The sequence below is a fragment of the Meles meles genome, chromosome 11, assembly GCF_922984935.1.
Source record: "Meles meles chromosome 11, mMelMel3.1 paternal haplotype, whole genome shotgun sequence".
In the NCBI taxonomy this organism is placed as follows: Eukaryota; Metazoa; Chordata; class Mammalia; order Carnivora; family Mustelidae; genus Meles; species Meles meles.
Window position 1 is genome coordinate 6,714,446 of NC_060076.1, and position 12,993 is coordinate 6,727,438.

Below are 12,993 nucleotides of genomic sequence, written 5' to 3' on the forward strand. Positions count from 1 at the left end.
AACAACTGAAGGACCAAGGATGGAGAGAGGGTACGCTGGGCTTTAGGACCCTACACCCATCCCACCTGACTCCTCATGAGGTCTTAGACCATCAACCTGTGTCTCAGTGTCCCCGTGTGAAAATCTGGAATCACCTCCACTCTCAGGAGAGGGAGTCAGGAACCCGGGTGATCTCTTCCCTCCAGCTCCTGCACGTGAGGTCCAGCCCAAGCCAGGCGGCAACCCAAGGCCCAGCCACTTCCCCAAGTTCTGACCCAATGGGGCAATCCTCAGGAGTCCCCTCTGTCCAGAGAGGCCACTCAAAGTTTGCAGAGGGAACTGCTTCCTAGTGGGTGTGCCCGCAGAATGGAGTACAAAAACACAGCATTGAGTTGGGGGGCAGGGGAGTCACAAACATTTCTTGGCCCCTGCTCTGCATCCTGGAAGGCAGAGAAGCATTCGACCAGACCCCAAAGCACCTCTAAGACTGGGAAGACAGGAAGGCAGAGGCCCGCCATTCATGCCCCAGCATCTCTCCAGTCCTCCAGCACAAGTCATCTGTCCTTGCCTCCCCTCAGAAGCCAGAGGAAGACTTGACCTTCATGAAGGCAATGCCAGTGTGACTGAGCCACGGGCACTGCCCAGCCCTCTGAACGAACTCCCACTCCCCCATCCGCTCTGCAGGAAATATCACCAGCAACAGACCACCTCCTCCTCTTTCTCCTCCTGCCCACAGTCTGTCTGTCTGCTGGTCTGTCTGCTCAAAAAGGTTAAAGAAACTCCTAATGGAAAAGATGGGTGAGGCCCATGGGAACCTTTCAGCTCCACAAATCCCTCCTCCACAATTTAGGCCCAAATTCCCTTTCCCTCCCTCACAAGCTCTCTCTCTCTCCTCATCCTCACACCTCATCCTCCAAAGGCTTCCCGGGACAGAGCTGGGGAAGAAGCATCAGGGGAGCGTGTTCAGCCCCACCCTTCCAGTCAAGTCCTAATCAGAAGAGTGTCGGACACCCCCCAACCATCTCTCCTCCCTCCCAAAAAAGGCAGTCCATAGTTGCATCAGCGGAGCACCAGCCCAGTCTTGGTTCACTCCAGTCCAGGCCAAGGGGAAAAAGCAGTCAACAAAAGAAGCAGAATCATCGTGAACCCCAAACACCCTGGCTACACTCCTTCAGCCTGGGAACCAACTTTGCTGGATCTCCAGTCCGGACCTCATCAGATCCGGCTCTCGGGCACAGGACATGGGCAGGGCCTCAGACCCTGAACCGGTCCCCCCGGGAACCCCAAGTACGGACAAGCCCCAAGATCTTAGCTAGGGATCCTGCCCCAAGTCAGGGCACGGTTCCCGCCAGATCAAGAGGAGGGAGGGGTCCAAGGGAAGTGGAAGGGGCCAGGAGCCCAGGAAAAGAGAACAGAGGGAACCTTTAAAAACGAAAAAAAAAAAAAAAAAAAAGCTGCCAAGGAGAGGTTTCAAGGTGGAACCTCTACGAAGTGGGGAGCATGTGCGTGTAGGGGTTAGGATCTGGGGGAACCCAAGGGATGACAAGGGGACCTGGGGGAGCCCAGGCGGAAACTCCCGGTATGTAGAGCGCAGGGAGGCACTGGGGTGCCTGGGAGGGGGCTCGCGCGCCGCGGCGCCGGGAAGAGGGTGGGGCCCCGGAGACCGGAGTACCGGGGGAGCCAGGAGGTAGGCCGAACTGAGCTGCCGCGGGAGGCCCCCAGGGAGCCAGCCGCGGCGGGCAGAGCCCGAGCTGTCCGAAGCGCCCAGAGCCCGGCAGCTGGCCGGGGGCGTGTAGGAGTGGGTTTCGACAAGTGACAGCTCGTGCCCCTTTCCCCGCCCCACCCACTCACCTGGTCCCGCCCGGTCCGGCCGCCCAGCAGGCAGCCCCGCACCCTCGCCGCTCTGTCCCGCTGCCGGCCGCTGCGCCCCTCCGGCGCCTCCTTTTGTTTGTCCCTCACTGCACCACTCAGCCTCCTCCGCCCCGGAAGTGACGTCAGCACAGGCGCGAGCGCGGCGGCTAGGGCGTCGCCATCTTTTTGATGGGAACTCTCTTCGCGCCTACACACCCTGGGCTCCCAGGTAGCGCCATGTTTGTTTGGGGCGGAAGTAGCGGAGATCGGGTTCGGCCCCCTTAAAGGCACATGGACACCTGTAACCTTCGGGGCGCGCTGGGGGACGAAGCGGTGAAGCCGCCGAGGCGGGGGTGAGTAGCCGGTGCCTGCGCTTTGCTGCCCCGAGGCCGGGTGCCGAGGCCGAAGGACCTGGTAACCGGTTCCGAGCTCGTTTGTGCCAGAATACTCGCTGCGTTTGATGCTGCTGGTACGGCGGAGTGGCGGCGCCGAAATCTTAACCCAGCCAGGAACCGCCCCTGGGGATAAATTGCGCGAGCTTGACGCTGACCCGCACTCGGACGCCGGGACCCGCCAGGCTGTCCTCTCTGCGCCCACCTCCCGCATCCCCCGCGGTGATGTTTATGGGAAGGAAGTAGCCCAAGGTAGCTTGGCCATTTATGGGCAGAGCCGGGGCTGGCACCGGGACACCGCTCCGTGGGGCCGGAGTCCTCGCGGTTCCCACACTGACAATAGTAACGCCCGCCACGTTAGGAAATAATCCATACCATGGAATGCTGTGCAGCCATTAAAACGAAAAATGTTCCATATGCACTAACATGGAACGACTTCCAAGATACCTTAGATGAAAAAGGAAGGGGCAAAAAGACCTGCGTTGATCGGCGCTACAGTTTGTGGGAAAGAACGTGTGTGTGAGTGTGCGTGTCTGGGGGGTGCGCACCAGCCGTCTGGTAAGATGCACAAGAAAGGGTTAACTGTGGTAGCCTTGGGCAGGGGAACTGGAGTCCTGGGTACCCGGGCAAGGGGGGAGAATTTATTTTTTAAATAAGATGATGAAGATATAAGGGCTCACATCCATCAAGCCTTGAGCCAGTGCCGGCGTTCAGCCCTCCTGCTGGAAGGTCTGATTTTCCCCCGTTGTTAGAGGCGGGAATATGGTTGCGAGATTAGGGACTTAATACCTCCCCACCTGGAAGCGGAGAAACTAGAATTCGAGCCCCTGAGGGTTTTAGGCTAATGGCTGGGATCTCCTTATCCCACTTCCCACTGAGAATCTTTTTTTGTTATCAACCACATGACAGTCAGCGTGGGGTCTGGCAGACAGCTCTATCCAAGTAACTGTTTATTGGCTGTTTACTGACTGAACAGGTCCAACAGACTGGAGACAGTGGCAAGTGTAGAATGAACAGAGGGACATTGGAGGCCAGAGCACAGACTAGAAATCAAGGCCTGCCCCCTTTGCTGCCTGGAGACTGTGAACGTGGCACATCCCTCCCTGAGCCTCCCTGTCCCCACCTTTACAACTAACCAGTGCGACCGCAATGCCACCGGTGCCCCACCTGTCCTACCTCGGGCTTTACGTGCAGATGAGCCCCATTTTACAGATCGGTAAGGAAAGCACAGAGAAGTTAAGAGAATTGCCCAAAGGGGGAACTCCCCCACTAACTGAGAGAGATTGCTGGGCTTCTGGGTACCCCCCCCCCCAGCCTCCAGGGATCGTCCGCACTAATGCTTTGGGGAGACCTCCAGTCCTAGTTGAGCTGCCTGAGGCTGAGGATCTGGTGGAGAACAGGACAGACACACAGCTCCTGTTTCTGAAGTCTGGTGAGGGCGACAGACAACCCAGCACTTAGCATCTGTGAGGAGCCCTATGGTGGGCTGAGCAGCTCAGGCCTCCGGAGCACAATGCCAGGAACATTTGACTCAGCCTGGGTGGAGTCAGAGAGGGCTTCTCAAAGTAGGTAACTAAAAAAGAAAAAAAGAAAGAATGTATTTATTTGAGAAAGAGACAGAGAGAGAGAGAACACAAGTTGGGGGGGGCAGATGCAGAGGGAGAAGGGACTCCCCGCTGAGCAAGGAGCCGGATGCGGGCAGATGCAGAGGGAGAAGGGACTCCCCGCTGAGCAAGGAGCCGGATGCGGGACTCCAGGATCATGACCTGAGCCAAAGGCAGATGCCCAACCAACTGAGCCAATCCAGGCGCCCCTCTAAATAAGTAACTTTTAATCCGTGTCTGAAAAACGTGTAGGATACCTGGAAGGAGGAATGATGAGGCTGGAGATCCAAGCAGAGGTGTGCTCATACCTGAAGGTAACTGACATGATCAGAGACCACGCAGGTTAGAAATATTCAGTCAAACATCCGCATGAATCCGTCTCTCCTCCTGGAGAATGCCTTCCCATGCCAACACCTGTGGCTTTCTTTCCACCCTCCATCCACGCTTAACTTCTCTGTGTATGCCAGAGTAGGACTTCCCGATTTTAGAATCCAGGTGGGGGCGACAAAGGAACACAGGAGAGTTGATAACAAGGAAGAGCATCGCTACAGACACGCCCACCTTTCACCTGGACACCCCCACCCCTAAATGCCTCCCCCCTCCTGATTGGCAACCAGCTGGCTAAAGCAGGAACTCTGCCCTTGCAAATCCAGGTGTTAGTACTGGAAGTTCCTGTCTTTCGGGCTGTTTACAGTCACTCGGTCACTCGGGTTCTCAGGTTGCCAGTGCCCTGGGACATCCAGTTGGACACGGCCCCTCCCCGCCCCAGTTCTGTAGCCGGCAGGTCAAAGTCGCTCCAGCTACAGTGGAAGAGAAATCACTGCCAGTCCTGTGCCAACACACGGTGGGGCCACATTCCACTCCCAGACTGCACCGTCAGCTCCCTGAAAAAATACAGGCAAATGCTCATCCTACTTCCTCATTCCCAGATCATGGTATAAGCTTTGGAATTGCGGCCAAGGTCCTTCGGTGCTTTTCCAGGACTTTGACTTTGGGTAAGTCATTTCCCTACTCTGAGCCTTAGTTTCTGTAAAACTGATGTGACTCTATTTAATGTTCTTGCCAGGCATTAAGTATGTAAATGTAGATCTGGTTTTTTCCCCATGTGTAAAACTGCCTTAGCGCGAGATCTCAATTTTGGTTCTCAATCCTGTGCCGGGAGGAATAAAGAGGGGGCTACCTACTGCGTGTCTCACTCAGGGTCTCCACTCACCACCCTCTCCCCGCAGCAGCCCGGAAACCTGCAGTCTGGGCTCCAGAAGTCATTTCTCTCTGCTTTGCCTTTGCCTTTGATTCCAAAGTCAAAGGCAAAGTAGGTGTAAAGTCACTGTGCTTACAAGATCCCTCCAGACAAGTTGTCACCTCCCTTGGGGCAGAACCATCAACTCAACAGATTTGGTTTTGTTTTTTTTTTTTTACATTCCATTTATTTATTTGACAGATCACAAGTAGGCAGAGAGGCAGGCAAGGGTTGAGGGGAGGGAAGCAGGCTCCCCGCTGAGCAGAGAGCCCGATGATGCCCGGCTCAATCCCAGGACCTGGGATCATCATGACCAGGCTGAAGGCAGAGGCTTAACCCACTGAGCTACCCAGGTGCCCAAAGTCAGCAGGTTTTCACAAAATCTTTGGCTTATAGGAACTCTGGTTTTAGACTGAGAAAAGAAAGCAAGGGAAAAAGAGAAGAGAAAGAAAAGAAAAATCAGGATTCGTTATCTGGCAAGAAACTTTTCTGTATAAGTTTAAATCTTAACAGCTTTTTTTTCTTTTTAGAGTATTTATTTATTTGAGAGAGAGAACAAGCATAAACACAGGGGAGGGTGGAGGGAGAGGGAGAAGCAGACTCCCGGATGAGCAGAGACCGGGGCTGATCCCAGGAGCCTGGGATCGTAGCCTGAGCTGAAGGCAGCCGCTCAGTTGAGCTGCCCAGGCACCCCATGTTACCAGCTTCTTCTGGATAGGTTCCCACGGGCCAGGACCTGTGCTGAGCGCTTTCTGTGAAAGGCTGCTTTATTGTTATCGCTTTGGACAGACAAGAAAGCCGAGCCTAGAGAGCTTGCGGTGTGGCGTGACCAAGGCCCCGTAGCTGGTTCAGAGTGGAGCTTGGGACCATTCTATCCACGTCCAGGCTTTCATTTTCTGAGATTGTTCATGTAACAAGCTGCCCCTCCCTGGGCCCCATCTCCAGAGCACTTGTGGTTTGTGTCTTCTCAGTAACTGGGGCACCTCCCATTTTGAGCCCAGGGGATGCTAAACATCCTTCCAGACACCGGAGAGATCTGCCCCGTGGAGGACTGACTCACCCCAAATACCAGGTGTGCCCCTTTTGCGAAACACGAAAATGAGATCTCCATATTGCATGGAATTGGCTTAGGGGGCTCGGGGCCAGGCGGCATAGCCGGCACGTGGGCCGGAAGGGGCAAGGCTCCAGCTCCCCGAGGGCTGCTGGTGTGTAGGCAGGGGAGCTAATGGAGACGGCAGCATCCACCCCCTGAAAGAGGGTGTCTGGGGAAAGCCTTTGGACGACTGAAAACAGCAAACCAGGTTTCGAATCACAGCTCGGGCTTTCAGCTCAGTGGGCTTTGTTCTCCGAGCAAAGTAGGGATGATAATGCCTCCCTAAGAGGTTGTTTTGAAGATTAGGGAATTTAGCACGGACATCAGATGTATAGTGGGCGCCCTCTGAGTTCAGAGGAAGGCCCAGGTGGACACACAGGCAGAGAGGAGGCAGAGCTGGGACTGGGCCCTGCTAGGGAGATAGGACTGGGGGTTAGGGGTTTGCCAGGCAGGGGCACAGATGTCTATCCAAAAGCAAGCAAGGGGTTCCTGGCTGGCTCAGCTGGTAGAACGTCCAACTCTTGATCTTAGGGTGATGAGTTCAAGCCCAATATTGGGCGTGGAGCCTACTTAAAAAATAAGGAAAGGAGGGGCGCCTGGGTGGCTCAGTGGGTTAAGCCTCTGCCTTCGGCTCAGGTCATGGTCTCAAGGTGCTGGGATCGAGCCCCGCATTGGGCTCTCTGCTCAACGGGGAGCCTGCTTCCCCTTCTCTCTCTGCCTGCCTCTCTGCCTACTTGTGATCTCTCTCTCACTGTCAAATAAATAAATAAATTCTTTTAAAAAAATGAGGAAAGGGTTAGGGGGTGCAGCTGCCTTCATCTCGCGTCATGATCTCAATGTCCTGGGATCGAGCCCCACATCAGGTTCCCCGCTGATCAGGGAGCCTGCTTCTCCCTCTTCTTCTGCTACTCCCCCTGCTTGTGCTCTCTCTCTGTCAAATAAATAAATAAAATCTTTAAAAAAAGGAAAAGGGGCACCTGCATGGCTCAGTTGGTTAACTCTTGATTTCGGCTCAGGTCATGATCTCAGGGTCATGAGATGGAGCCCCTTGCTGCCCGCACTGTGGTACTTTGCTCCAACGAATATTGGAGGGAGAACAGTAACAGTGATGATATTTGTGGAACACTGACTCTCCGCGGGGCGCCACGCTAAGTGATTTTCACGTGGCCTCTCATTGACGTCTCACCACAGCTGTATGAGGCAGGTGCTATTATCATTCCGATTCAGACATGGTTCTCAGAAAACTTTAATAATTTCGCGCACCCGGGTGGCTCAGTCAGTTGAGCATCTGCCTTCAGCTCGGGTCATGATCCGGGGGTCCTGGGATCGCGCCCTCGCAGCAGGCTCCTTGCTCAGCAGGGAGTCTGCCTCCTCCCTCTCTGCCCCTCCCCTCGCCCCTCTCATGCTCTCTTTTCTTGCGCTCTCAAATAAGTAAAATAAAGTCTTTAAAAAACTTTAATGATTTGCCAAAAGTCACACAACTATTAAGTGGCTTCAGTCCAAGGTCTGTCTGATACCAGAGCCTCACAGCCTGAAAAAAAAAACAAAACAACGTGTTGAGGGGCACCTGGGTGGCTCAGTTGTAAAGCGTCTGCCTTTGGCTCAGGTCATGATCCCAGCGTCCTGGGATCGAGCCCTGCATCAGGCTCCCTGCTCTGCGGGAAGCCACCTTCCTCTCCCACTCCCCCTGCTTGTGCTCCCTCTCTTACTATCTCTCTCTCTGTGTCAGATAAATATATAAAAATTTTTTGGAAAGTATTGAAGTGTGTAAGACCCTAACCCCATCCCAGAGAAAACCACTATTAATAATTTAACCGTGTCCTTGGAGACAGCCTTGTACATAACCAAGTGGCCCTTGCTTTGCACAACAGAATGAGTTTCAGGCACGAAGGTTGGGTTAAATAACACTGGTCCCTCAGCCACACTGTTCCAACTTCCGTTGCGATGTCCCATTAACTACGAGGCATGGTCCAGAGTTCGAACTTTGCTCCTCTTTAGCCGGCGGATCGCTGTGGTGATCGCAGATGCACTTGGACTAATCACGTCACTTCTTTCAAAGCCTGTCAGGGACTGGCCCCTGGCATGCTCTGCAGCTCGCCCACACACACCCACCCAAGCTCCGTAGTTGCGCTGCCTCCTGCCTCCTGCCTCCTGCCTCCCAGTGGTGAACCCGCGGGACAGGCTACCCAAGTGGGTCATCAGAAGAGGGAATTGGCCAACCAGGATGAAAGTGCTGCAGAGAAATGCAGAGCGATGAGACAGCGGGAAATGGGCGTTGAGGGGCGCCTGGGTGACCCAGTCGTTGCGCGTCTGCCTTCGACTCAGGTCATGATCCCGGGGACGTGGGATTGAGACCTGCATCGGGCTCCCCTCTCCCACTCCCCCTGCTTGTGTTCCCCCTCTCGCTGTCTTTCTCTCTGTCAAATAAATAAATCTAAAAAAAAAAAAAAAATGTGCATTGAACCTAAGTGGAATGATGAAAGAAAGCACTGGCTGGAGGGATGTTGACAGCACAGCCCTTTGCTGTTCCAGAAACTGCAGCAAGTAGAGAAACTTAGTGAAGGCAGGTTGACCATCGTACATGATGCACGTGGTTGTAACCAAAAGGATGACGAAGTCCCAGAGGAAGGGATGCCAGGCAAAGAGGTCATATCAAAGGAACGCCCGGATATAGTTCACAACAGTGAAAATACAAGGGAGGAAATGTTTGAAGTTGATGTCAACTCAGAAAGAAGCAAGTAAACTCATCTAGGCTGAGAAAAGATGCTGTTCCCTATCCCAAGTTAGGGGACTAGAAAGCAAGCAATGTTCGCACTGCTCTGGATAATTTCCCCCCAGATTTAGTGAGATATAATTGACAGGTAAAATTGTCATACATGGGGTCCCTGGGGGGCTCAGTCGGTGAAGCATCGAACTCTTGGTTTCGGCTCAGCTCATGATCTCAGGGTCGTGAGATCAAGCCCGAGTCAGGCGCTGCCCTGGGCCTGGAGGCTGCTTAAGATTCTCTCTCCCTCTGCCTCTCCCACCTCTCTCCCCCTCCCTTAAAAAAAAATAAAGTGCATAAGGTGATTTGATATATGTAGACATTGTGAAGTGACTCCCATTGTCAAGTTCATTAACAAAGCCATCACCTTACAGAGCTACCTTCTGTGTGTGTGAGAGAGCGAGAGAGCGAACGTTTAAGAACTACTCTCCTAGCAAATTTAAATTCTACTATACAGTATTATCAGCTAGAGTCACCATCTCTATGCCAGGTCTGCAGAACGTCTTCATCTTATTTTTTTTAAGAGTTTATTTATTTATTTGACAGAGATCACAAGTAGGCAGAGAAGCAGGCAGAGAGAGAGCCTGAGCAGAGAGCCCGATGCGGGCCTCGATCCCAGGACCCTGGGATCATGACCTGAGCCAAAGGCAGAGGCTTTTAACCCACTGAGCCACCCAGGTGCCCATGTCTTCATCTTATTAAAAAAGTTTGTACCTGGGGCGCCTGGGTGGCTCAGTGGGTTAAAGCCTCTGCCTTCGGCTCAGGTCATGATCCCAGGGTCCTGGGGTCGAGCCCCACATCAGGCTCTCTGCTCAGCAGGGAGCCTGCTTCCCTTCCTCTCTCTGCCTGCCTCTCTGCCTACTTATGATCTCTGTCTGTCAAATAAATAAATAAAATCTTAAAAAAAAAAAAAGTGTGTACCTTCTTATCAACCTCTCCTTCCCCTCGCCCCATGGCCCCAGCAGCTGCCAGTCTACTATTTCTAGGAGTTCAACTTTTTTTTTTTTTTTAGATCCCACTTATAAATTTATGACACCACACAGTATTTGTCCTTGGTTGATTTCACAGAGCATCACACACTCCAGGTTCGTTCATGTTGTAGCAAATGGCAGGCTTTCCTTCCTTTTTAAGGCTGAATACCTTTCCACTGTACACTACGCAGACCACATTTCTTTATCCATCCATCCACTGAGGAACGTGTAGGATGTTTCTGTATCTTGGCTATTGTGAATAATGCTAAAATGAATACGGGGGACACCTGGGTGGCTCAGTGGGTTAAAGCCTCTGCATTTACTTTGGCTCTCTACCCAAAAGATCTTCCTTGATACTTTTTTTTTTTTTTAAGTACGCTCCATGCCCAATATGAGGCTCAAACTCATGACCCCAAGATCAAGAGTCACATGCTGTACCGACTGAACCAGCCAGACACCCCATTGATGTATATATAATTCTGGAGATTTATTATTCATCCGAGAGTGAGTAAAGTTACCCATGTATATGCGAGCAGGGGGCAAGGACAAAGAATCTGAAGCAGACGGCCTGCCGAGCGCGGAGCCAGCCCCACAACCCTGAGATCATGACCTGAGCTGAAATCAAGAGTCAGACACTTAACAGACTGAGCCACCCAGACGCCCCCTTCCACTAATTTTTTTTTTTTAAGATTTTGTTTATTTATTTAACAGAGAGAGACACAGCAAGATAGGGAACACAGGCAGGGGGAGTGGGAGAGGAAGAAGCGGCTTCCCCCCGACCCCAGCAGGGAGCCTGATGCGGGGCTCCATCCCAGGACCCTGCAATCACGACCTGAGCTGAAGGCAGATGCTTAACGACTGAGCCACCCAGGCGCCCCTCCACTGACATATTTTTATAAAGAAAAGAAAACACTTTAATTCTGAATGTTTCTAATTTCTCCTGGTAACTGACCTTCTGACTGTAAGGATTTGCCTATTCCGGAACCGCATACTATGTGACTATGTCTGGCTTCTGTCCCTCAGTGTAATGTTTCCAAAGTGCAGCCAAGTTGTAGCATGGATTGATAGGTCCCTTGTTCCTTTTAATGGCTGGGTAATATTCCATGGTATGGATATACCACAATTTACTTATTCACCCATTGATGGACACGATTATTTCCACCTCTTGACAATTATGAGTGACGGTGCTATGAACATCCGTGCACGAGTTTCCGTGTGCACGTGCATTTTCATTTCTTTTCGGTATATACCTAGGAGTGAAGTTGCCGGGTTGTAAGGTCATTCTATGTTTGGACCTCATAAAAATTAAAATTTGTACATCAGAGGACGTTAGCAATGAGGGTTGCCCGTGCGGAGGGGGGTAGGGAGAGGGTGGTGGGGTTATGGACATTGGGGAGGGTATGTGCTATGGTGAGTGCTGTGAAGTGTGTAAACCTGGTGATTCTCAGACCTGTACCCCTGGGGTTAATAATACATTATATGTTAATTTAAAAATAAATGAATTAATTAAATTAAATTTAAAAAACACAAAGGACATTAGCAAGAATGTGATCAAGGTCATTGATTATTTCGAGTCAGTTTTTGTGGATTTAGTGAGATAGAGGTCTGACTCCATTCTTTTTTTTTTAATAATTAACAGCTTTTTTAAAAAAAAATTTTATTTATTTATTTGACAGAGAGAGAGCACAAGCAGGGGGAGTGGCAGGCAGAGGCAGAGGGAGGAGCAGACTCCCCGCTGCGCAGGAAACCTGATGTGGGGCCCCATCCCAGGACCCTGGGATCATGACCCAAGCCAAAGGCAGGCACTTAACAGAATGAGCCACCCGGGCACCCCCCAACTCCATTCTTTCGATTGTGGCCACCCAGCTGTCCTAGCACATTTGTTGAAAAGACTGTTTCTTCCGCCATTGAATTATTTTGGCACCCTTGTCAAAATCGATAGACCGGGGACACCTGGCTGGCTCTGGTCAGTGGAGCTTGGGACTCTTATCTCAGGGTCATGAGTTCAAACCACATGCCAGGTGTAGAGATTACTTTTTTATTTTATTTTATTTTTTTAAAGATTTTATTTATTTATTTGACACACAGAGAGAGAGATCACAAGTAGGAGAGAGGTAGGCAGAGAGAGGGGGAAGCAGGCTCCCTGCTGAGCAGAGAGCCCAATGCGGGGCTCCATCCCAGGACCCTGAGATCATGACCTGAGCCCAAGGCAGAGGCCCAACCCACTGAGCCACCCAGGTGCCCCTGGAAATTGCTTTTTTTTTTTTTTTAAAGATTTTATTTATTTATTTGAAGACAGAGATTACAAGTAGACAGAGAGGAAGGAAAGCAGGCTCCCTGCTGGGCAGAGAGCCCGATGCGGGGCTGGATCCCAGGACCCTGGGATCATGACCTGAGCCGAAAGCAGAGGCTTTAACCCACTGAGCCACCCAGGCGCCCCCTGGAAATTGCTTTTAAAGAAAAGACATATGGGGGCACCTAGGTGGCTCAGTCAGTTAAGTGACTGCCTTTGGCTCAGATCTCAGGGTTCCGGGATCAAACTCCACGTCAGACTCTGCTCAGTGGAGAGCCTGCTTCTCCCTCTCCTTCTGCCTGCCGCTCTGCCTGCTTGTGCTCTCCTTCTACCTCTCTGTCAAATAAATAAATAAAATCTTTTTTTAAAAAAAGACTTTAAAAAATTGGTTGACCATATATTTGGGTTTATTTCTGAGCTCTCTGTTCAAAAGTGGTCTGTGTGTCTCTGCCAATACCACACTGTTTTGCTTGCTGAAGCTTTGTAGTAATCTTTGATATCAACCTGCCTTTTTCACGTAACCTATATATGCTTTCCATGTTAGAACACTAAGGGTAAACTTAATCCTACTCCATTTAGTGGCTGCACCATTTCTCATTGTATGGATAACTCAGAATATATTAAACCAGCCCCCACCTGATGGACACTGAATTGTCTCCAGGTTTTTCTGTCTCACACACAATACTGCATTGATCATCCAGATCTCTTTGTGTATATGTGTGAATATCCCTGTAAGATAAATTTCTAGAGAGGAAGTCTTTCTAAAGTAAAAGAGTAATGTATATTGTTATTGTGAAGTTGCCCTC

General features: G+C 51.4%; 2 protein-coding genes across 11 annotated transcripts in view; one reads left to right on the forward strand and one right to left on the reverse strand.

The window, feature by feature from the left end:
* The window catches only part of LRRC8A (leucine rich repeat containing 8 VRAC subunit A), a 29,718-nt gene extending 25,253 nt beyond the window's left edge, over positions 1 to 4,465 (reverse strand). For 2 of the 4 annotated variants that reach the window (XR_006820671.1, XM_046021737.1), the window contains exon 1: positions 1,831 to 1,957. The gene's annotated coding sequence lies outside the window, so the exon portion shown is untranslated. Of the gene's footprint in view, positions 1 to 1,830; positions 1,958 to 4,134 lie in introns of those variants that run through there. The other 2 variants (XM_046021738.1, XM_046021739.1) reach the window with 2 other exon arrangements.
* Positions 2,096 to 12,993, forward strand: part of KYAT1 (kynurenine aminotransferase 1) — a 35,193-nt gene continuing 24,295 nt past the window's right edge. The window contains exon 1 of one of the 7 annotated variants that reach the window (XM_046021741.1): positions 2,096 to 2,183. Coding sequence is in view for 2 of the 7 variants with exons in the window: in XM_046021740.1 (XP_045877696.1) it covers positions 2,291 to 2,474 (184 nt within the window). In the remaining 5 variants the exon portion in view is untranslated. The other 6 variants (XM_046021744.1, XM_046021740.1, XM_046021742.1 and 3 more) reach the window with 6 other exon arrangements.